This window comes from Rhineura floridana, chromosome 3 (genome assembly GCF_030035675.1).
Source record: "Rhineura floridana isolate rRhiFlo1 chromosome 3, rRhiFlo1.hap2, whole genome shotgun sequence".
Taxonomy (NCBI): Eukaryota; Metazoa; Chordata; class Lepidosauria; order Squamata; family Rhineuridae; genus Rhineura; species Rhineura floridana.
Window position 1 is genome coordinate 16,017,699 of NC_084482.1, and position 24,303 is coordinate 16,042,001.

The following is a 24,303-nucleotide window of genomic DNA, read 5'->3' on the forward strand; positions in this document are numbered from 1 at the left end:
TTTTATGCTTCATTCACTCTGTAGTTAGCAGTCAGGACTTTGGGACAGGAGGAGGAGGACGACCTATTTCTTGCCCTCTTTTATTTGCACAGAATCGTGCATCAGATTTTTAGCCCTGCTGTGAATGGAGCCATATAATCTTCCAGAAAGATGTGATGTGTAGGCAAGCTGCTGCTCTAAAAGGGGCAGCATCCTGAAAAACAGCTTGAAGGGGTGTGGATGGAATGATGGGATATGGTGGGGGGGTTGGTGGGTAGATTGCAGGCTTGTTTTGAAGCAGAAAATGGTCCTAATAATACCATGGCCAATAGTTGTCAATTTCCTGAATGAAGTAAATGGATTCTGTTTGGAGCTGCTGGAAAAAGCCAAGGTAGTTGTCCAGCCAAAGCCGTTTTCTTTGTTGAAATGGACATTTTGGTAACAGTAACTTCTTTGGGGACATCTTCTGTGGTGTACAAGTTCATGGAAAATAGATTGGGAAGAGCTGCCTTTCTCTAAGTGGCATTTTTGTCTGTGTCATGCATTTAGAACTCCACCCTAACCCTCCTCTTTCCCCCTTCCTCAAAATAGTGAGTGCATCAGAATCTCTAGCTGGTGGTAATGGCTGTGTCTCTAGCCATTGGCCCTTTAATCAGCTCTTGTGATCGGGTTGCTCCAGGGCCCTGTCTCCCCACTCTCCAATTCATCAGTTTGCTCCCAGGGGCAGCACCAGCTCTCTGACTGCATCCTCAAGCGCTGCCCAGTGACTCAGCCACTGTGAGATGAATTGCCTATTAATCCACCCTGCTGAAATTGCTTTATTGCATGATGCAGGCATGTCCCCAGGGGAAGTTTTAATCTGTGTCTGGACTGTGAGCCATAAATAATGTGAGGCTGGTGTAGTAAAAATATGTTGTGTGGGTTTGCTCTTAACTGCAGATACTATAAATGCTTTTTGCTATTGCTGCTATAAAGAGCCCACAGCCCTATCCGATAAAGTCTGAGGAGTCAGCATATGGTCATCTTTGTGTGTGTGTGTATGACCTAGGAATAGTTCCCCCTTTTTTTAAAAATTAAAAATTATTCGACTATGAGATTGCCAGATCAGGACACCGTCAGTAATACATTGCCACTTCATTGTGGGTTAGTTTATAAGAGAGTATGTTCAATAGCCTGCCTTATTCTAAAGGGCTCAAATTAGTTATGATGTGTGATGCTTAGTCATAGGAATGTAGGAAGCTGCTTTATACCAGCTCATAACACTGTTTCTCCATCTAGCCTAGTATTGCCTCCTACTCTGACTGGCAGCATCTCTCCAGGCAGAGTTGTTTTTTTTTACATCACTACCTCCTTAACTCTTTTTTTTTAATGGAGTTGCTAGGGATTAGACCTGTGCTGTACCATTAAACCATGTTATTGACAACAGCATTGCACAATATGAAAGGCCTGTATTCATATGCTGTAGGGCTTAGCTATATTTTACTTGGGAGTGGGACTGTGCTTTTAGCCCTGCCCTTGATATTTTGTCTCCTTCCTCTTAACAACTGCAAGTTGCATGTAAGCTTTGTCTGTAAAGCAACTTCAGCCTGTAACCTCCTTCTCAGTTGTAAGGGCTCCATGAAGTCAGGATACCTGCATGACTTGGAGCCCCAGACCATAAGCGAGAGCTCACATGTTGCAGTTGTGGTTGCTTTACAGACAATCCTGTGAATGCAGCCTGTGGGTTTTAGAGCAAGGAGTCATAATGTACGGGCAGTGTGTCTCCGCTCCGCAGCTATGTGAGTAATATGTGAATGGGGCTACAGGCTGGGTGTTCATGTGCAGTGGAATGAGGTGGAAGAAATTTGAAGTGGTAAAATGGACTCTACCACTTCAGACTGCAAGTGGAGTAACAAGATTTTTTTCCAGTGCTTTCCTACATGAATTCCCTGCAGTTAGAGAAACTAGCAGAGAGGACAGGAAATGGGCTGGAAGTCTTCTCCCTGTTATGCTAGCTCTCTTGTGGTGGTGATTTTTTTTATGTAGGAGAGCATTTAAACATCATATCCCCCAACCTGCAGTCTAAAGTGGTAAAGAACACCTTGCTGTGAGGCCTTTGTAGGCTTGGCCACACTCGCTTTCCTGTCCCCTGCTTCTGTGGCCCATGTTCTACATTAGACAGAGAACTTGGGGGTGGGGGGCAAAGGAAGAACATTCAAAACAAAAATATACTTGCATTTTCCCAATACACTTGCATTTTCATCTCTCTCTCTCCATAATAATTCTTCCCCCAGGTTAACTCTCACCCTTCCTAACACCACTTCTTCTCTAACACACCCTGTCCTACTTAACACAATCCGACCAAATCCCCTTCAGTTAGTTGCTTGGCTCTTGCATAAAAGAGATCTCTGTCTACTTGAATGCAAACGGAAGGACTGGTAACAATACTCTTACCTCCTTTAATCTAATGCTCAAGACTGTTCTGTTGGATAGGATAGGTTAAGAGTTAATAGCTTACTGAAGGCCACCAGTAGGCTTCATGGCCCAGTGCGGATTTCAAAACCTAACTCCTATGATTCCAGAACCAATACACAGTGTACCCATAGTTCCACACTGTTACAAGAAGAGCTGGACAAGTTCTGTGGTGGCTCCATCTTTGTGGAAAACTGTTTCATGGGTTTTCCTGGCTCTTTCCCTATCTATTTTTAAATGGGTTTTAAAGACCTGGATGCTTCATTGTATGTTTAAAGCACAATGCTTGCTCCCCCCTGCTGAATTCTGGGCACTTTAGTTTACTCCTCACAGTGCTACAGTTCCCAATACCTTCACAAACCACAGGACTAAGGATTCTTTGGTGGGAAGCGATGTGCTTTGAATGTATGGTAAAGCATCCATGACTTTAAGCCCTGTTTAAAAATAGTCAGGGAGAGTGCGAGGCAAACCTCCCATGTATGGTGTGGATGTGACTTCAGTCTGGTTTCAACTGATAACTGATTTTACATTTTATAGTTATGGTTTCAGTTGTTACTCATAATTTTATTTTTATTTGGAATGTCATTTTAATGCTGCTTTTGTATGTAATTGTTTCATGATTTTATTTTGTACACCACATTGAAAAGGTTTTTACCTTTTTAAAGGTGATATAAAAATATTTTAAATAAATAAGCTGGGAGGCTGGATGAACTTCGCCCCAGTTTTTGTTGAGCAGGATAAGCTCAAGCAGCTCTAGTAGTTACTTGGTTGAGTATGGCCTTTCAGTATGTTCAGAGGTGCCCTCTTCTCTACTATTGCTTCACTCTTGTTCCAAAGTTGATCCAGCATTGAAAAACGGTTCCAGTGCTAAGGCCAATTGAGCCTCTACGCAAACAAAGCCCTGATTATGACTTGCCTAGAGCTCTTTGGTTTGAGTGGAAAAGAATTTTTTTGTCAGCTTTGCAGATTAGTACAGATAAATGCATCTATAATCTGCATCTATAATCTGCATGCAGATTAGTACAGATAAGTGCATCTTCTTTGCTGTGACATTTAGTTGGCTGATAAGATAGAAATAAAGGAGAAGGCACAAAAAGGGAGTTGACCTTAAGCTGGTATCCAAAGGACAAGATTTATCCCTGAAAAGTAAAAAAAAAACCTAAAAGCCCAATGTGTTTTGATAAAAAATATCCCTTGGAGGCAGATTGAAGTGAGGCAACTGCTAAATTCTGATGTGCTTTTTCTTTCTAAGAGAGAACTTCTACATCATTTCTTAAGGTTGGGCTTGGAGACACAATCTCCTAGACTCCTATGGCCTAGAGAAAGGATCTCAAGAAAGAGCTTGAACGTGTATTTGCATGTAGTGCTCTAGAGCAGGAATGGACAAGTTGTGGCCCACCAGATGTTGTTCCATCAGCCCCGGCCAACACAGCCAGTAATCAGGGTTGATGTGAGTTGGAGTGCAACATCATCTGGAGGACCACATGTTCCTCACTGGAACTTTAGCATATTTAAAGCCTTTCATATAAATCAAGAATTTATTTCAAAACAGCACTATAAGGTAGATTAGTTTTTGTTGTTCATGTGTTGCAGATGGGGCAGACTAAAGGTGACAGATGGTGGTTTTTGTGTGAGGCCAGCAAGTGAGCAGAGGTGAGCTTTGAACTGGGAGCTTCCTGGTTCACAGCCCTGTCAATCTAGCCATTGTGCTAAACTTGCTCTCATCCAGCATTTGCGCAAAAGAGTTTGTAATAAGGTTTCACTTTACCCTGAGGATGGTGCTTGTTGAAATGCATTGGGCTTTTAAATATTTCTGTTCTTTAGGAATGAATCTTTGCACTAAGGATCTGCTTGAAAGCCTCTTCTGGTCGATCTCTCTCTGTCTCATCTACTGTACTGGAATAACAGATCCAAAAATAGAATTTAGAAGTTCTCTCCTGCCACTGTTTATTGGAGCCTATTGAAACTCAGTAGGAAAGGCTCACATTATTGGCTGAGCAAAAAATAGAACTCTGGTCTTGGTTCCGAGTTGGCCTTGCTCTAATTTGCTCTTCTACCAAATTATTCATTTCTCTAACCCTCCATGCTTCTCTAAGCTTGGAACAGATAGAAGCTGACCATGTAAACCAGGGTTGTGGAATCTGCAGCACTTCAGGTGTTGTTGGACTACAACTCCCATTATCCCTGACCATTGACCATGCTGGGGCTGGGGAGTTGAAGTGCAATGTCATATGGAGGACCACAGGTTCTCCACCATGGGTGTAAATCTATACATATTTCCTTAGAAGTAAGTTCTGTTGACTTCAGTGGAGCTTCTCCCAAATAAGCGTGCATAGGACTGGTACCCTGAGCCTAATTCAAATTCCTGGTACTTTCTCTATACCAAAAGTATTGCTCCAAACACTAGATTCCGATTTCCTCCCAGAACTGGAAATATATCCAAGGACCCTGTGCTTCCATTGCTCACTGCTTGAACCTGTTGTCTGGACTATCCATATGCTTGTCAAATCAATAATGATCCAACAACTGCTTTATTTCAAGTAAGAGAGAACAGCAATGCCTTACAAATCTGTGGCATTTTAGAATAACAAAATAACAACTTCTAAAAATAAGATATCCTTCACAGTTAATATTATATATTTGGTTTTCATATTTGGAAGGGTCTCTAGAGCCAAAATTATTGGTCATTTCATAGAGCTTTTTATTTAATTTTTCTTGTTAGTTATGCCCAACCAAAACTTAAGTTCCCAAAGCATCACTTAGCAAAAAAAATGCCCTTAGCTTTTCTGCACATATTTAATTTGCAAATGAGCCATAAAATGTATGGCTGCTTGTGGAATTCCTTTCGGCAAGGCACAGCTGCTGTGTTTGCAGTGCAATGCTGTCCTTCCTCCCATGCTCTTACTCTGCATTGTCAAAGCGGTGGCAGCAGTCTGATAAATTTTCCCCACATCCTCCATAAGACACATCTGGAGTGGGAGTAGGGCTGGACACTGCTGGGTTGGAATTCTACCCTCCAGCTCTTGGAATTTTTCTTTACAGCATTGATTCCAGTTTGAAAATGCAGATCTTATGTGTTACATACAACTCTGAGGCAGGAGGTGAAATTGGGCACATTCCTCTTAGAGTAGGTCCAGACTTCCTGGCGTGTGTGAGCATCTGAATTCCCTCCTGTTGGAAGTCAGATGGCCACAGATGCCTTTTTTGCTCCAAGATGAAAGAAGTGTTTAGATGTCCCATCTTGATATCCCAGCCCTGCGAGGATTGAGGCTCTTGGACACATAACATTTCCACTACATCCATTTTGCTGCCTGCAAAGAAAGAAATGAAAGCTACTTGTGAACATAGCCCTCCTCAAGCGCAAACCTCAAAAATGTTGTGCAAGCCTATTTTGGTGTGGTACACCCTGCTTAACACATTATAACAGTGGTGTGAGAACTACTTGTCCATGGGCTCATCCTGTGGTAATCCCAGGTAATTGTTGCCTCGCCAGGATCAGTGGTAATAATAATAGAGTTGGAAGAACCCAGACACTTTGCTCAACAGTTTAATGTTGCAGCAATGCCATGGGAAGGACCCATGAAAAAAATTAGTTCTGGTGCCATTGGTGTAGTGCGTAAATGACACCATTAGTCTGGGTGATGTCGGTGACAGGCAGTTCATCTGTTAGCTCATGGACAGCATTAGGGTCACAGTGTGGTTTTACTTAGTATCCTGCTATCTCCATACATGCTTGCGTTGATTTACCGCACAATACACTCTCTTGACCCTTCCCATCATGGTGTCCTGCCCAAAGCCGAGAGATGCAGATGCACACAGTTCTGTGAGATTTTCTCTCAGGTCAAAAGCTTTCCAACTCTTTCACCTAACAGTGCTTTCTAGGAACTAATTCCCTGTCTGTTACTTACTAAGCATGTCTTCGCAGCCACAGACGTTGATGCAGCAACTTCTCTCCCTTCAGCGTCCACTTAAGTAGGTTTTTCTTTTGTGCGAAGATGACGGCTCCTCCTTAACCCCGACCGTTGCTCTTCATTCCTCAGAAGCCGGCTGAAACAGGGCGAAGGGCGCTGGACCTCAGCTTCCCCCTCCGAATGATGGGGGCTAACAGTCTGTTCAGGCATGGGAAGTGGCTGGGCGTCCGGCTGGGGATCAGAAAGTTGGCAAGGCGGCACTTCAGGTGAGGGGGGAGTGTCCAAAAGAGCAGCCTCTGACTGCCCAGGCTGCGCTTCCATGGGGGGGTGTCAGGTAACTGGGCATGCTGTGAGCCCTCCTCCCTCAAGTCATCTCCCCAGTCCTCAAAGTCAGAAACCCCCCTCTCGAAGCCCCCCCCCAGTCCTGGGTCATAACACATGGCTTATATAAGCTGACCTGTGTGTGTGTGTAGGCACTGGCTGGGTCCAGGGAGCAGTTAATGCATCTTTGTGCAAGGGGATGATATCTGATACCTTGGAGGATGCAATGGTGCAGCCACTTTTAAAGAAAGCCCAGTCACAGATACCCCCTTTTTTGGGTAAGGTGCTTGAGAGAGTGGTGACAGTCCAGATGCAGCTGCTGTTGGAGGAATCTGATTATCTTGACACATTTCAGTCTGGGTTCAGACCGGGTTTGGGGACAAAATTGGCCTTGGTCATCCTGATGAATGAGCGTCTTCAGGAGAGGGACAGGAGGAGTGCAACCCTGTTGCTCTTCCTTGTTCTCTCAGCAGCTTTCAAATACTGTTGACCACAGTATTCTCCTGGATCTCCTGAATGTCCTTAGGAGAGACATTCCTTCTTTTCTCGAAAGTTCGTAATGTCATCGGCCAAGTTGCCCCTCTCCACCTCCACGTGGCCATTGTTGTTGTTGAGCTGGTCCGCCTGCTCGGGCTACAGGGAGGATGTCCGACTCCCCAGATGGTGCACTGCTGCCTCACACCTGGTATGGACCCGTAAAGGATGGCGTGTAGCTCCTGGGTGGTGGGTAGCTGGGCGGGCGCCATTTTCATAATTGCCTCTGCACTGTGGAATGCCTTTTCCTCTGCCGTACATGAAGCATCATCCATCAGTTGCTTGTAAAGGTATATCTTTTTGCCTAGGCTTTCTCTGACCCATAACATAGCAACTGGTTATTACTGCATTCTTGGCTTTATCTGCTTTTATTATACTGTTTTATTGTTGTATTTTTGTATGCCCCTTAGAGATTTTTTTTTAGTTATTAAGTGTTTTTAAAATGTGTCAAATAATCTCATTACCACTCCTATTCTCCTGACTGAATGGTTTGGCTAGGGGAAGAGTCTGGACCCACAATCATAGACTGTCTCTGAATTAGGTGGCTTTTAGGTAGATTCCAACCCCATGAGTTTTTCACTCAGCTGTGTAGCTGCAGAATTTTGATGCTTTTGTTGTTGCAAAAGACTTTTGATTTGGACCCCTGGAAAAGTATGGGGAACTGGAAAAGAGATCTGGGAAGAGACTTGAAAGGTCAAGCAAAGAGGCATAGTCTAGGGCTGTGGGGAATTGCTGACAGCTGTGTCAAAAGTCTCATTCCTTGAAATCCTGGCTATATTTCTTTTTTAAATCTCTTCAACAATGATGCCACATGGTTTCGGTTTCTTTCCTCTGCAACCTCTTAAGGCTTAAAATCACATGTTCCATAAAAAGTTGAGATTTTTCTGGATTCGGCAGAAGCTTCTGGATACCACAGAAGAAGCTGTATTTTGCTGCCGTATTAATGTTTGGTTCTCCTGGATCACAGCCATACAGATTTCCAGAGCTCCTGGTAATGAGGTAGTTGTGTGATGGGTAGAACTGGGAGGGATGAGTCTTGTCAGAGTTATTTCCCTTGTGACTTTGAGCCCTGTTCTCTTGCAGCCAAATTTGTACCACACTGTGATGGAGATGTTATAACAGCTTTGCTGCTAGGGCAGTGTCGGTTTGGTGGCCTTGCCTTAGGGGCAAATGTTTCAGTCTCACAAGCAACTGGTCTTACTTGTTAATTGATAGGTGGACTCCAGTGAGAACACAGCTCCATCAGCTGACAGTGTATTATAGTGAATGAAGCTGAGAGATTTGTACTCATGGAATATGAAGTGGACCCATAGCATTTTTCTGCCAAGTTAATTTATTATGCTGACTTGACTCTGAACGACTTTGACATTTTATTTTGGTCCTTGTCTTCCCCCTGGGCAGGAACTTGGAAATAGCAATCTTAGTTACTGCCACCAGGCAGGCAGTGTTTGCGGCCTATTGCCGAAATAAAACACAAACACCATTCATTGGGTTAAATCATGGGCCACTTTATTAAACGGAATCAATTAGAATAATGAACCTGCAGAGGGGAAATCAAGTGCGGGAGCATTCTGATGATCCAGGCAAAGCCTGCTTGCAGCCATAGGGCGACCAAACCTTGCCTGAGCCTGGGGCTGCCCTATGCCAGACCCCAGCTCAGGCCACACCCTGAAGATGTGTAGGGGGTCCAACCCACATCACCGCCCCCCGGAGCCCTGAAACTCCGAGTGGATGAGGCACGTTGGCCCCAAAGGCGGCCCGTGTTCTGCCCCCCGGGCCGTATAGCCCTGAGCTGCAGGCCCCCGGACCGCCAATCACCCCCAAAGGTGCCTAAAGGTGTCACCTAGCTGCCCTTTCCCTTTAAACCTTTTCCCGCACTTCTTTGCCACAAAAGGGGGACAAGCCTCTGCTTAGTCTTCCTTTACCCCACACCCGATAAGAATCTCGTGCAGACCCCTCTGCAGGTCCATCAGGAAGATGCCATCGTTGCCCCACGAACTGCATGTCCACACATGCCTGCTACTGAGGGCATTGCCCTCCATGTCTGACCACAGCAGACGACCCAAGGCTACCGAGGCCTCAACTGCATGTCCTCACATGCCTCCCACTGAGGGCCTTGCCCTCCATGTCTGACCACAGCAGACGACCATGTCCTCACATGTCTTGCCCTTCAGTATCCAAGGTAATTCCCACCCAGGGGAATGACCACCACCTGCAGAACCTTCCGCCCTGAACCCTGCTGGAACAACGTGGGTAGGAGACCATTCCAGTGCATACTCTGTCGACCCAGCCACCAAACCGTGGGCCACCATCAGAGGCCCAGCTGTGAACCAATGTGCGTTTGCGGCCCCGAGGCCAGCCTATGAGATCATGCCATGGCTGCAGAGTAGGCTGCGCATCTGCTCCATTCCCATCCAGCAACCTGCCAAAACAGAAACAATCGTGAACAGTTGGGTCGCGGACCTTCAGACTCGCCCCCAGGGTGAATTTATTCCATGCGCCCCCTACTTCCACCTCCCGACGGCGTGCACCTGCATATACCAAAACCAAATAGACCGTCCCAGGTAGGCAATTCCACTGCCGGGTAGGCAACCCCAATTCCGGAGGAGCATGTCCCTCAAACCCCCATGGGTCTGCTCCCAGGCACTGCGACACTAGACTGAAACTTTATGAGGGAAGATCCCGCCCCCTGAATATCAGGCAACCAGGCCTGTAGCTTCAGGCCAAAAACACTATGACGCCGTCATGGGGAAGTGTCCAGTCCAGGGGGAGGGTAAAATAATGTGGAGTGACTCTTGTACCCCTGGTCTGCCTGGAAACAAACCTTGGACCGCAGGATGGCTCAAAGGGAAGTCTGACCTGGCCCCCAAACACCCTCGCCCCCCATCCGGAAGGCTCCAAAATTAAGTGTGAGGGCTGCTACATGCAACTGCTGAGCTTTGAAGCATGATGGTCACAGGGCACCTCCCTGATCAACAATCCCTGGCGGGTCAGGTGAACATGGAGGATGAGGATAAGGGGTATGGGGGTGTGCATGGGCCAGCTGGCCAGCACATGACATATCCCAAAACATCTGAATGGTCCTAAAGGCCCCTGCCAGCCTACCTTGCGACACACTGACAGACAAGCTACACTCCTACCATCTGTGATGAATTCCAGCATGTGATTCATAGGAATAGGCCACACTTTGCATAGCCCCTGCTAGCCCCTAACTCCCAGGAATCCCCTCCTGCCCTCTGATAGCTGGTGAGCATGCTGGGGCAGCAGATAGGCATATGGCCATCTCTGACTCCCCTCCCCCATCTCCCAGTATGCGGTATGGGACTAGCAGAGTCGGTCCTTCCTCTAACTGAAACACCGTTGACACACCGCAGGAAAGGAGGGGGCCACACCACAGGTTGGCGCATAAGGCAGCCAAAAACTTTGAACTTGTGGTAAGGCTGTGAAATCCCTGTTATGGCACCATAAACCCCACCGTAGAAGGCCCCCAACACCTTAAGGGGAGAAAGCAAACACCTTCCCCAGCCCCTGAAAACTCCAGGATCTTGATCTGCAACAGTTCAAGCTTTTCCCGGGCAGCCTGCAGCCCTGGGTCCAAAAGTCAATCTTAATACCCTGGAAGGTGAACATTGGGGCAGGATCCTCCATTTCCCCAGCTGCCAAAGGAACCCCCCAGTTCATAGCTACGCTATAAACTGTGCCATCAGGTGCTAACATGCACCCAAAGTCTGCCCTACCCGTGAACTGTAAATCATGAAAGTAGTGCCCCACTGCTTTTGAGCCCTCTCATCTCCTGACTGTCCCTTCCAAGAAGGGGCTGAAGTGCTCCATGCAAGAATACAGCAGCCCATAGGTAATGCTCTGCTGCATAGTTGACTTAAAGGGCAAAACTCAGCAGCCTTCAGCTGCCCTGCCTCCTTTCTGTGTGTCACGATGGCGTGCCGGCGCGCCGCGTGCACACACTCACACCCCTGATGGCGGCCTGGGCTTCGGCTGCGGCCGCAAACTCGCCCCTTTGCCCGGCAAGTACCGGGCACGGAACGGGATTCTCATTGTGCTTCAAAAAGAACCAGTTGTTAGAATATGGGAGCTGAATTCCTGGGGTTTACTGAATAACAGCTGTGTCCCGACGGTCCCCCAGGTCCTTTCTCACAATTCTGGAGGTTTCCCTGCCCCAAAGCAAAGGAGCTTGTCAACTGTGCTTTAAATTAAAAGTGGGGAACCTGTGGCCCTCCAAATGTTGTTGGACTCCAACTTCGATCAGCTCCAGCCTGTATGGGCAGTGGACAGAAATGATGGGAGTTGTCTGTCATCCAGCAACTTCTGGGGGGCCACTGATTTCTCACCCCTGATTTTGAATGAACCCAATTGAAAAATAATTACTCATTTAGCATTTCGACAATGTTTTGTAGTATTTAAAACATTGAGGTATACTGTTGTTCACTTCTTGCAGATGAATGGCTGAGAAAGAGTGGCTTATGTAAGGCCCCCTTGTGAATCCATAGCGGAGGTGACCTTTGAACGGAGGATTTCTGGATTCACAATCCTTTTCAGTAACCACTCCTATCCTAGCTAAAATTGTCGGCTCATTGCATTACTGTAACACTTGAAGCCAGATGAAATTGTGGGGTGGGGTTGTTGTTGTTGTTATGTGCCTTCAAGTGGATTAAGACTTATGGTGACCCTATGAATCAGCGACATCCAATAACATCTGTTATAAACCACCCTGTTCAGATGTTGTACGTTCAGGTTTGTGGCTTCCTTTATGGAATCAATCCATCTTTTGTTCTGCTTATGGCTGGAGTTCGATTCCAACGGAAGGAAGAAGTCGAATCTTCGGTAAAAGGGGTCGAGGTCCCCTCAGCCTTCCATCCATCCGTGGTCGGTAAAATGAGTACCTGACATATGCTGGGGGGGTAAAGAAAGGCCAGGGAAGGAACTGGCAATCCCACCCCATATATACGGTCTGCCTAGTAAACATCACAAGACATCACCCTAAGAGTCGGAAACGACTCGCACTACAAGTGCGGGGACACCTTTACCTTTCCCCCCCTGTTTTACACACAGAGCTGGTTCACATAATGCACTGAGCCAAACCTTAGGTTAGCAAGACCCAGAGAGGAGTTCACAGCTACTTTGCTCTTCCTTGGCCCTTTGTTGCTGCCATGCAAAAATCAAGGTTTGGCTTTGTGTGCCATCTGAACTGGGACTTGGTGTTATGCTCTCTTCCTGCTAACCATGAGCTATAGCAAAAACATATCTCTCCACTATCTGTGGAACAAGGATCCCTGAATTCCTGAATAATGGAGAAGGAAATTTTCATATACAGTCCATAAGCTAAAAAATAACAAAGCCTTGATGAGTTTCTTAGTGAATTTTTATATTAAAAAATTTGGACCCTGTATGACGGTTCCTTAACATCATACATTATAGTAAGAAAACTTAAGAACACATTGACCCTGGTAATGTTAGATGGTTACAAAGCGTTTGGATTTTTTTTTATTTGGAACTTTAAACACTAATCAACTGGGGAATAGGTTTATTCATGTCCTGCATAAACTTAATTTTTTTAAAAAAATTGCAGTTGTAAGGACAAATTGTTGGATTTGGCTCCTACCTATCTTACTTAGTCATGGAACTAAGTAGAATTGCCCCCGTTTCCTCTCCTTGGAGCCCTTAGCAGTATGTTTGTGTCAAACTCCCAAGTACACAGGGCCATCAGGGTGCGGGTGGAGAGCACCTGCTTTTAATGGGTGATGTGGCTTTAATACTGAGTGACTCTGACAGCAGTGCCAGAATTGCAGGCTGAATTGAGGAAATATGGGGAGGTGGCTGGCATCCAAATTAATGACATGAAACTGGAAATAATTTGTATAAATGTAGACCCTGTGACATTGCAAGAAATTTAAAGTACTACTATAATATTGATTTGCTACAAGGCTTTTTGATAGTTGGGGTCCAGATCCCTTATATAGAAATTGTATACCTTGTATTACAAATGATTGATTCAAAAGTGCTGGACAAGACCTTGAAGGATCTCAGCAGAACATGAAAATGATCCAAAAAATTCTGTTCCTATTCATTATCACTTTGTATTGAAGAATATACTCTTAAGTTATGGCATTTGTGGTTTAGGAGCGTGGTGCAATTGTCACATATCATACAGGAAGTCTCATCACATTGCTGGCGAGGTTGTATGAGCAATTGAACAAACATAGATACCTGGTGGAACTGCCCAGTAGTATACCAATTCTTGATGAAAGTGGTGTAGAAATAGTTAGACTTCTTATTGATTTTACCCCACAACTTCTTTTGTTGACCTTGTTTGAAAAAAAATCTTAAGGACCTGCTTGTGTGTGCGTGTATATTTAGGAATAGCATAATGATGGAAAACGTTACTGGATTTAGATTTGAATTTGCAGTTTCAAAATGTTGGGAATATTGCTATAGCTATTGCTAATCCATCAGCTGAGGATACTTAGAGGAATGGAGTCATGTGAAGATTTCCATGCATTATGCAATAGTTTTATGCATTTTGGAATAGTTTAATTTAATTTTTGAATCACATAGAACAGAGAATACCTTATTGATACATTTTCATTGTCAACTCTATTTGGATTTTTTACTGCAACCATCTTTCTACATGATATCTATAGTATGGAACTGGATTTGATGACCTGCAAAATACTAGATGAAGAATTTGTTATAATAATCTGTTGAATTTCTTGTAAGCATGGTATGACCATTGTATGTGTCGGTACTAAGATTACTGTACGATCCTGAATGTGACTGTTATGACTTTCTTTTTGTTTGTGTTTTTATAAATAAAAAGTTGTTGAAGGGGAGAAGAAAATGTTTATCTACCTTTCCTCTCCCTGCAACCCAAAAGATTCAGGGTTTAAGGAAATCTGGCTTGATTTCCCACAAATTGTCACTCCCTGGCTTGCTGTCCTTTCCTTGCCCCACATCTTAATAGAAGAGTCTTATAGGCTGGGTTGTATTTTATGTTATTTTTTTTTAAACAAACCCCCTCACTAACATTACTTATTCAATCTGAAATGCTCACCATGGTGTCCTTCAGATCAGTTCATCCTCCCCCCCAATCCTTACGGGCTTGACTTACACCTTCGCTTCCTCCCTAGCTCAGTGTGGTGGGATGTGTATGTTTACATTTGAGTCTATGTTGGTTGAGATTGTAGCTTGTTAGGGTGTCATTTTTAAAGAGTGGTTTTCCTTTATTTTAAAGGGATGGGAATGGAGTGTTTTCCAATACTGCTATTTGGAAGGAAAGAAAACGTTACACTACTATTACATGACTTGTAACCCTTTCCATCATGCCCTAAAAAAAACATTTATTATTAGTTTAAAAAAATCTTACAGTTTTAAAGAATACTGCTTTTATATTCCAGTTAAAACTGACTTTTAAAAGCAGATTTTTTTGTTCGAGTAAAAATGACATTTTACATGAAAAAAATCTAAAACACAATAGGGTGCACATTGCTTATAGACACACTAATCACTGAATACCATCAAGCACCTGGAAAATTCAAAAGTAGCTTTGGTACAACTTTGTGGGTTTAGGACTATGATTTATGGATGCCAGAGCATCATTGTTGATGTCTTAATCTTGTATATGTTGCAAGTATAGGCTGGGGTGAGGAATTTATGTGGGACCAAAATATTTCATAGTACCATAGAGTTGGAACGGTACTCTGGAGGTCATCTAGTCCAACCCCTTGCTCAATGCAGGATGCAACTACACTATCCCTGACAGATCGTCATCAGTCTCAGTTGAGGGCCCAAAGGAGTCTCATTGACTATCAAACAGTTCTTACAATTAGGAAGTTTTCCCTAATGTTAACCTGAAATCTGTTTCCCTGCAATTTCCACCTGTTGGTTCTAGTCCTCCCTCTGGAGCAACAGAGCGGAAATCAGCTCCATTTTCTGCATGACAGTTCTCCAGATATTTGAAGACAGCTATCATGTCTCACCTTAATCTTTGCTTCTCCATTTTAAACATATCCTGCTCTTTCAACTGTTTCCTTATGGACTTGGTTTCCAGACTCCTCACCAACTTGTTTGCCCGCTTCTGGACTTTTCCCCATTTAAACCTGTCCTCTGGCTGATGTCTTCATCAGGAGCTTTTGTGCTGGGTGTCCTAGAAACCAGAGGTCAGACAGGTGGTGACCAGTGATTCCCAGGCAGTAAAATTCATTCGCTAGAGATTATTTATTTATTTATTATCTATTTATATACATTTATAAATTTAGAGATGTTGTTGTGATCTCTATACTTATCCTTTCAGCAGCAAGCTAAAATAGTATTAGTTGGCTTCAAGTACTAGGTTACCACCTGGCTGATTTAAAAATTATCTCATTTATGTGATTACTATATATTTACTGTTTTAAGCTATTTTTGTTAGCTGCATTGGTTACTAGAATGGTGGACCAATTTAAGTAAATAAATAGCGGCAAGTGGCTACTTTGAATGTGTTATTTATTTTAGAAAAAGACTATGTTAGAAGTCTATGTGTGTTTGTGTGTGAGTGAGACTGTAAATCTGTATCTGTGGAAATATGATGTAGGCACTGACATCTGAATGTGATAGTTTTTAGCAAGTTTCTCAAAATATATCATTCTCAACATACATTATTCAATTCATAGAATCAGTTTCTAGAGATATATTTATAAAACAAGTTCACACTCCTCCACTGCTACCCATTGTTTTCCATCCAAAGATACATGGAATTATTTAAATTGGTGTTTTAATTTTTACCCTCTCCCCTTTTCTTATTTCTGCAGCATTATCTGAGGAGGTTGATGTCTATGTTGCACCACTTCCAAAGATTGGGGAACAAGCCCTGGAGAGCTCTACCTCACAAATGTTATGTAAGATTTTTGCTACTGCCCTTCTCTTCCTCAGATTTGCACCCCTAATTCAACACTGACAGCCATGCTTGGTTCTGGTAGCGCTAAGTTGTTGGAGCATCCTAATCCCATGGTCCCACTAAGATGGTTGCTGTTCTGCTATGGCTCGCCTTGGTAGAAATCTGTTTAGTAGTTGATCTAAAATGGACCAAAAGGGATACCACGTACTAATTAGAGATGGGTGAACTATTGCAATTTATCTTAGCTCTTCTGGAAAAAGTTGGAGGTCTTTGGATAATTTTCCCCAGGACAATCTGAGGAATCAGAAATATTCGGTTTGTTTGCAGCTCTGTCTGCTGTGCCCAAAAAATCATTCCCCAGCTCCCAAAATACCCCCTTCCCATTTTTTAAACCTTTAAGCAGTGGAGGCACACATGACAAGATGAAAGAGATTTCCCACTCCTTCCCTCTCTCTTTGTTGTCTTGGGTGTGTTGGGTAGCAGTGTGCCTGGGTGCCTGGGACCAAACATGTGGGATGTAGTTTTCCTAAGGATTGCATGTCTTCTTGTCTCCTGCATGCACTTACCAAGTATCTCAGGGGCTAGGACAAGGGTGAGAAAAGCAGGGAATCTCCCCTCTTCTGTTCCTACCTTGTGTTCCTACTGCTGCTGTTGCTATCACTTAAAAGAAAGAGAAATATAGGGAAGGTGTGCTTTCCTCAGTGAGGATAGGCAGGGGATGACTTTTGAGAATGGGAGAGGACAGCAGAGATGGGTAGATGGTGATTCTTCTCTAGCTTGGATTTTGATCCATACTCAGTAATAATTTTGCAGCTTGTAAAGCTTGCCTCTCATTTGAGGTGGCCTTTCCAAGGCCCTGAAAGTTGGTTTGAAGCCTGGCTAGTACTCATAAAGCAGTGGTAAAAAGAATGATAAATGTTCAAAGTCTTTATTTAAAGTGTATGATTGCCTCATTTAACTCCATTTTAAAATACTCCTGAGGCATTATTTATCTGTAAGTGGTCTTAAGAGACAATTTATTTATTTATAGAAAATTATTTCTGGCCTGTGATTGATTAAATATTATCCCAGAGTAGGGGGAAATTTGATAACTTTTAATTAATAACAATAATTAGGGGGAAAATATCCTTTCATAGTAATAATACATACTAGAATTGTCTGGAACCCTTCTAGTCTTATTCTTGGCTTAGAACAGGCTGTTCTCATCAGAGGCATTTTAAATGGGAGAATCAATGATTCTGGGGTAAGCTTTTGGCTAGAAATGCTCAGAGATGTGTGTATGGTACACTGCTCTGTGTCTGCCTGTATTTTCTGTTCCCACTGCACATGGGGGGGATCTTGTGTGCCTTCCCTTTTATGCCTGTTTGAAGCTGTGCCTCTGAGTAAAGGATGCTGGACTGGAGGGGCTACTGGCATGATCCAGCAGGCTCTGCTTATGTTCTTATGTATATGAATGTGGGGGAGGGCTGGTGATTGGGTGTTATGGATTTGTCCATGATTTGTCCTAGAAGAGAGAAAAACAGGGCCTCAGACACAATTTGCCCAGGATTTTTCCTGGAGGAGTGTTTGTCCTTGCACCCCCTCTGGTGGCCCTGGAGAGAGATTTGTTTCCAGACATAGCATTCCTGGAAATCTGAGAACGCATGTTACGTGGATGCTCTTCTTTTGTGTGGGACTCAGCTTACCTTGGGCATTTGTTCTTTGGGCTAGTGTTGCTCTTTAGGTTCTGTGTCCTTTGACCGTTATTCCACATTGTCTTTTGCCCTATCTCTCTGCTGGTATGGGGGAAGCTAGATTCCTTCTGCTGCTGTGGGTTCCTTGCATGGGTGTTACAGAGTCACGTTGGAGCAAGCTGGCAACAGTGCCCTTGCACTTGCAGGAGTATACTTGGCCATTATTATATCTTGCTCAGGCATACCTTGAGAGTGAGTAGGATCCGGCTGTTAAATAATCATATGAGTGTAAATCCACACTATTTTGACAGATGGTTATATTTTTTCCTACACATCCTTGCCTTTAACCAAGGTGTTAAAATTATTTTAAATTGTTTTTAATGAAGAATAATGAAATGTGTTATTTCTTTTTCTAGCTCCCCCATACTACAAATTTGTTTTAAAAGCTTGGACCTTTGGTTTTTTGATCCTTACAAGTATATTATCCTGGGTTGATGTGGTGGTCCTCTTTTCTGATTGGCTTTTGGACCTTGAATATTAATTGCTGTTCACCCTAATTGCGAGAATTTGATACTGCTGTTGGATTGGGAGAGCTGGAACAGAGAGCTGTAAGAAGACGTGACAGATCATAGCAATAAAGAAATAGCTTGATGAATTGGCACTTAACTTCTTAAAAAGAGAGGTGCTAGTGAGTCAAGGCTTGATTCTTAGTTCCTGATCTGTAATCCAATTTGTATATAGCAGGCTCTTGTTACTTAGTAGTGAGGAAAATTCACTCTGTGCATGCGCAGATGTTCCTCTACCCTTTTATTATTTACCTGTTGTAGGATAGGAGACCTGGCACTGAAAGTATGTTCTTAAGTTGTGTTTACAAATTCTGGGTCTTAGTCTTGTTTGGAAAAACAAAACAAAACAAAGCTGAGATTAAATACTGGTTGGAATAGAATTTCTTGTTATGTACCTTCAAGTCAATTACGACTTACGGCGACCCTATGAATCAGTGACCTCCAACAGCATCTGTCATGAACCACCCTGTTCAGATCTTGTAAGTTCAGGTCTGTGGCTTCCTTTATGGAATCAATCCATCTCTTGTTTGGTCTTCCTCTTTTTCTACTCCCTTCTGCTTTTCCCAGCATTACTGTCTTTTCTAGTGAATCCTGTCTTCCCATGATGTGTCCAAAGTATGATAACCAGTTTCATCATTTTAGCTTCTAGTGATAGTTCTGGTTTAATTTGTTCTAACACCCAATTATTTGTCTTTTTCGCAGTCCATGGTATGCGCAAAGCTCTCCTCCAACACCACATTTCAAATGAGTTGATTTTTCTCTTATCCACCTTTTTCACTGTCCAACTTTCACATCCATACATAGAGATCGGGAATACCATGGTCTGAATGATCCTGACTTTGCTGTTCAGTGATATGTCATTGCATTTGAGGACCTTTTCTAGTTCTCTTACAGCTGCCCTACCAGGTTAATTTTCCTATCAGACCTTCAAGGGAGCGTGTGCATGAGACAGAGAGAGACAGTGTATTTTAAGATGGTTAGGAGGATCTAGAGAATAGTCACTTGAATTCTATTATCATTTTTCAAAGGAAAGGGCTAAGAGAAGAAAGAGCTTGGGAAACTGTTTCTGTGGCTTCTATTTTTGTCCTTGCCACTGATTGACTAGCAATCTTGGGCAAGGATTTTTGCTTTGTTTGCAAAACGGGGATAATGCTTGCCCAATATTTCCGGATGTGGCTTTAAGGGCACTTTTTGTTCTGATTCTGCACTTTGTAAAAAGGGAAGTCGAAGAAGGCTTGTCACAAAAAAAAGGAACAACCTGTGCAAATAGGCAAAAGAAGATCAGTAGTGGTAGGACATGGGCACCATATGAACAAATGCACTCAAACTGAGCCTTGAGAATTGCCCCAGAATGCTCACTCAGTGGGGCTATTCATGCTAGATGTTCAGTCCTTATATGTTGGTTTTGAAAAACATTTAAACATATTTTATTGTCATTTTTCAGTTAATCATACATAAGGGAAAAGGAGAGGGGAACCCTCTACAAATAAGACAATCTTTTGGAAAGTGAAATGTGAAATCCATATATTATACTCCCCGTACTCCCAGATGTTCTGTCATTTCTGGTGCCATCAAAAAGAAGAGCTGCTGAGTGGTGAAATGGAAATGGACTGCCTTCAAGTTGATCCCGACTTATGGCTACCCTATGAATAGGGTTTTCATGGTAAACGGTATTCAGAAGGGGTTTACCATTGCCTCCCTCTGAGGCTAGTCCTCCCCAGCTGGCGAGGGCCTGCTCAGCTTGCCACAGCTGCACAAACCAGCCCCTTCCTTGTCCGCAACTGCCAGCTGGGGGGCAAATGGACTCCTTGGGACTATGCAGCTTGCCCACGGCTGCACAGGAGGCACGTAGCCAATGGGCCACTCCCTGTGGGGGTGATCTTTAGCTGGCCCTTGACACCCAGGAGACATGAGCGGTGTTTGAACTCACAGGCTCTGGACTCCCAGCCACGCTCTCCTCCCCACTGTGCTAAAGCAGCTGTGCTGACTGGTATTGCTCTTATAAACTTTTCAGCAGCAGCAAACGGGAGCTCTCTTCACTCTCTTTCCCAGAGTACCATTGGAAAGTGGGTGAGTCCTTCCACTTTAAAGCCGTGGATGCATTTTGTTGTTGTTATGTGCCTTCAAGTCAATTACGACTTATGGCGACCCTGTGAATCAGCAACCTCCCATAGCATCTGTCATGAACCACCCTGTTCAGCTCTTGTAAGTTCAGGTCTGTGGCTTCCTTTATGGAATGAATCCATCTCTTGTTTGGCCTTCCTCTTTTTCCACTCCCTTCTGTTTTTTCCAGCATTATTGTCTTTTCTAGTGAATCCTGTCTTCTCATGATGTGTCTAAAGTATATAATTCCAAGATTAATTCATTCTGATCAATCTGGTTTGTGCCACACAGACAAATTGCTGACTCCATAAGAAGAATTTTAAATCTTATTAATTATTGTAAAATAAAAATGCAACACGAGAGAGTTCTGGAAGATGAGACCCGCAGGTCAGAAGGCACTCAACGAGCTACTGGGGAAGAACAAAGGACAGGTGTGAGTAGCGCTGTGACTAATGACACAGCTGGGTGAAACCCGATAGGAAGCTGAGAGGCTGATGCGCACAGATGCGAAAGGAGAGTCCGGAGTTGTATGACGCACACAATAGGAACATGAAATGTGACAGGCATGAACCAGGGAAAGTTAGAAATTGTCAAGCAAGAAATGGAATGTATCAACATTACAATGCTTGGTGTGAGTGAATTAAAATGGATGGGAATAGGACATTTTCAATCAGGCAACTACAAAATATTTTATGCAGGAAATGAGAAATTAAGAAGAAACGAGGTTGCTTTAATAGTGAGAAGAGATGTAGCAAAAGAAATTAGGAGCTACAACTCAAGGTCTGAGCGAGTGATATCAATGAGATTAAATGGGAAACCTATCAACATAACCATCATCCAAGTCTACGCTCCAACAGCAAACACAGAAGAAGAGGAATTGGAGAGATTTTACGCAGAAGTACAGGAAGAAATTGATCACACACCAAAACAAGATGTGCTGATAAACATGGGGGATTGGAATGCAAAAGTAGGGAACAGCGAAGAACTAGGAATTGTGTGGAAATGGGGACTAGGAGACAGAAATGAAGCAGGAGAAAGACTTACTGAATTCTGTGAAGCCAGTAATTTGTTTCTCGAGAACACATTTTTTGAGCAACTGAAAAGACGACTGTACACGTGGACATCACCAAATGGTCAATATAGGAATCAAATGATTATATAATTGGTAGCAGAAGATGGAGAAGTTCCACACTTTCTGCGAAAACAAGACCAGGAGCAGACTGCGGTACAGATCATGAACTGGTGATATTGAAAATCAGAGTAAAGCTAAAGAAGAGCAACAAAGCAATCATAATGCCAAAATACAATTTAAATAACATCCCAGAAGCATATAAAGATCAAATAAGGAACAGATATGAGGCTTTAAACTTAGTTGACAGAGAACCAGAAGAACTATGGACTGAAGTCAGAGACATGATCAGGGAAGAATGCAAAAAGACAATACCTCTAGCTAAAAAGAGAGAAAGACCTCAATGGATGACTGAAGAAACTCTTTAGATGGTTAAACAGAGAAGGAAAGCAAAAGCAAAAGGAGATAGAAATACGGTCAGAACCCTAAATGCAACAATACAGTGGCTAGTACATAGGGACAAAGAACTATTACAATAGTTATTGTATAGAAATAGAAAAGGACAACAAAATGGGAAGAACAAGAGCCCTATTCCAAAAGATTAGAGAAATGAAAGGGAAATTTAAACCTAGAGTAGGGATGTCGAATAATCAACAGGGGAACACACTGACTGACCGAGATGAAATAAAAGGAAGATGGAAGCAATACACTGAAGAACTCTATAAAAGAGATGCCAGGATGACAGACTCATTCATAGAGGAACCATATGATGAAGAACCAGAAATTCTAGAATGTGAGGTGAAAGCTGCTCTTAAAGTACTTGGAAGAAACAAATCACCAGGAACAGATGGCATACTAATAGAGTTGCTACAATCTACTGAGACTGAATCTGTCCAAATTTTGATAAAAATCTGTCAAGAAATATGGAAAACTAAACAATGGCCCACAGACTGGAAGTGTTCCATATACATCCCAGTTCTAAAGAAAGGGGATCCCAGGGAATGCAGTAATTATCGAACTATTGCCTTAATATCCCATGCAAGTAAAGTAATGCTCAAGATTCTACAACAAGGCTCTTACCATATATGGAGCGAGAAATGCCAGATGTCCAAGCTGGATTTAGAAAGGGAAGAGGCACCAGAGATCATATTGCAAGCATACGTTGGATAATGGAATGGACGAAGGAATTTCAGGAGGAAATCACCCTGTGCTTTATAGATTACAGCAAAGCCTTTGACTGTGTAGATCATGAAAAACTATGGAATGCTTTAAAAGAAATGGGGGTGCCACAGCATCTGATTGTCCTGATGCGCAACCTAAACTCTGGACAAGAGGCTACTGTAAGGACAGAATATGGAGAAACCGATTGGTTCCCCATCAGAAAGGGTGTGAGACAGGGGTGTATTTTGTCACCCTATTTATTTAATCTATACATAGAACATATCATACGGAAAGCGGGATTGAACCAAGATGAAGGAGATGTGAAAATTGGAGGGAGAAATATCAATAATTTAAGATATGCTGATGATACCATACTACTAGCTGAAACCAGTAATGATTTAAAACGAATGCTGATGAAAGTTAAAGAGGAAAGCCCAAAAGCAGGACTACAGCTGAACATCAAAAAGACTAAAGTAATGACAACAGAAGATTTATATAACTTTAAAGTTGACAATGAGGACATTGAACTTGTCAAGGATTATCAATACCTTGGCACAGTCATTAACCAAAATAGAGACAATAGTCAAGAAATCAGAAGACGTCTAGGACTGGGGAGGGCAGCTGTGAGAGAACTAGAAAAGGTCCTCAGATGCAAAGATATATCACTGAACAGTAAAGTCAGGATCATTCAGACCATGGTATTCCCGATCTCTATGTATGGATGTGAAAGTTGGACAGTGAAAAAGACGAATAAGAGAAAAATCAACTCATTTGAAATGTGGTGTTGGAGGAGAGCTTTGCGCATACCATGGACTGTGAAATAGACAAATAATTGGGTGTTAGAACAAATTAAACCAGAACTATCACTAGAAGCTAAAATGATGAAACTGAGGTTATCATACTTTGGACACATCATGGGAAGACAGGATTCACTAGAAAAGACAGTAATGCTGGGAAAAACAGAAGGGAGTAGAAAAAGAAGAAGGCCAAGCAAGAGTTTACAAGATCTGAACAGGGTGGTTCATGACAGATGCTGTTGGAGTTTGCTGATTCATAGGGTCGCCATAAGTCGTAGTCGACTTGAAGGCACATAACAGCAACAATTGTAAAATTAATCAATTGCCCCTAGCCTTTTTATCTTTAGATATTTGTTTGACTGCTTACATTGGCCTTTTTTAATATCAGTAACACAAAAAATGAATTTTGGTAATGAATTTATAGCACTTAAAGAAAATTATTCCTGAACAATAGCATCTGTAAAAAGTAATGGGATTAACTCATCTTATAGTGACATATGCCAAACAAGGATGCCCGTTGTCACCTCTCTTATTCCTCTTAGCAACAGAACTGTTAGCACAACATTTGAGGAACAACAATAAAATAAAGGAAATTGAAATTGGGAATGAAACGCATTTGGTTAGTATGTACGCAGATGATACAGGCCTACTTATTAAAAACCCAGTAGAAGCTGTACCTCATATCAAAGATATACTGAAAACGTTTGCAAATGTCTCTGGGCTTCGGGTGAACCTTAAAAAAATCTGAAGCATTATGCTTCCATGTTCCCCCTGCGGCCCAGAGGCAGTTCTCATCTCTTCTGGGGGTTAGTTTATGCTCAAGGCAATTGAGATTTTTAGGTATACAGATA

The 24,303-nt window shown here is 43.0% G+C and overlaps 1 protein-coding gene across 6 annotated transcripts in view; it reads left to right on the top strand.

Moving 5' to 3' along the window:
- Nucleotides 1–24,303, top strand: part of LRP1 (LDL receptor related protein 1) — a 448,332-nt gene that overhangs the window by 86,345 nt on the left and 337,684 nt on the right. For 4 of the 6 annotated variants that reach the window (XM_061614615.1, XM_061614609.1, XM_061614610.1 and 1 more), the window contains one exon: nucleotides 15,998–16,084. The exons of the other annotated variants lie outside the window; for them this stretch is intronic. In XM_061614615.1, the coding sequence (XP_061470599.1) occupies nucleotides 16,078–16,084 (7 nt within the window). In that variant the 5' untranslated portion in view covers nucleotides 15,998–16,077. The remainder of the gene's footprint in view (nucleotides 1–15,997; nucleotides 16,085–24,303) is intronic. 6 annotated transcript variants of the gene reach the window in all.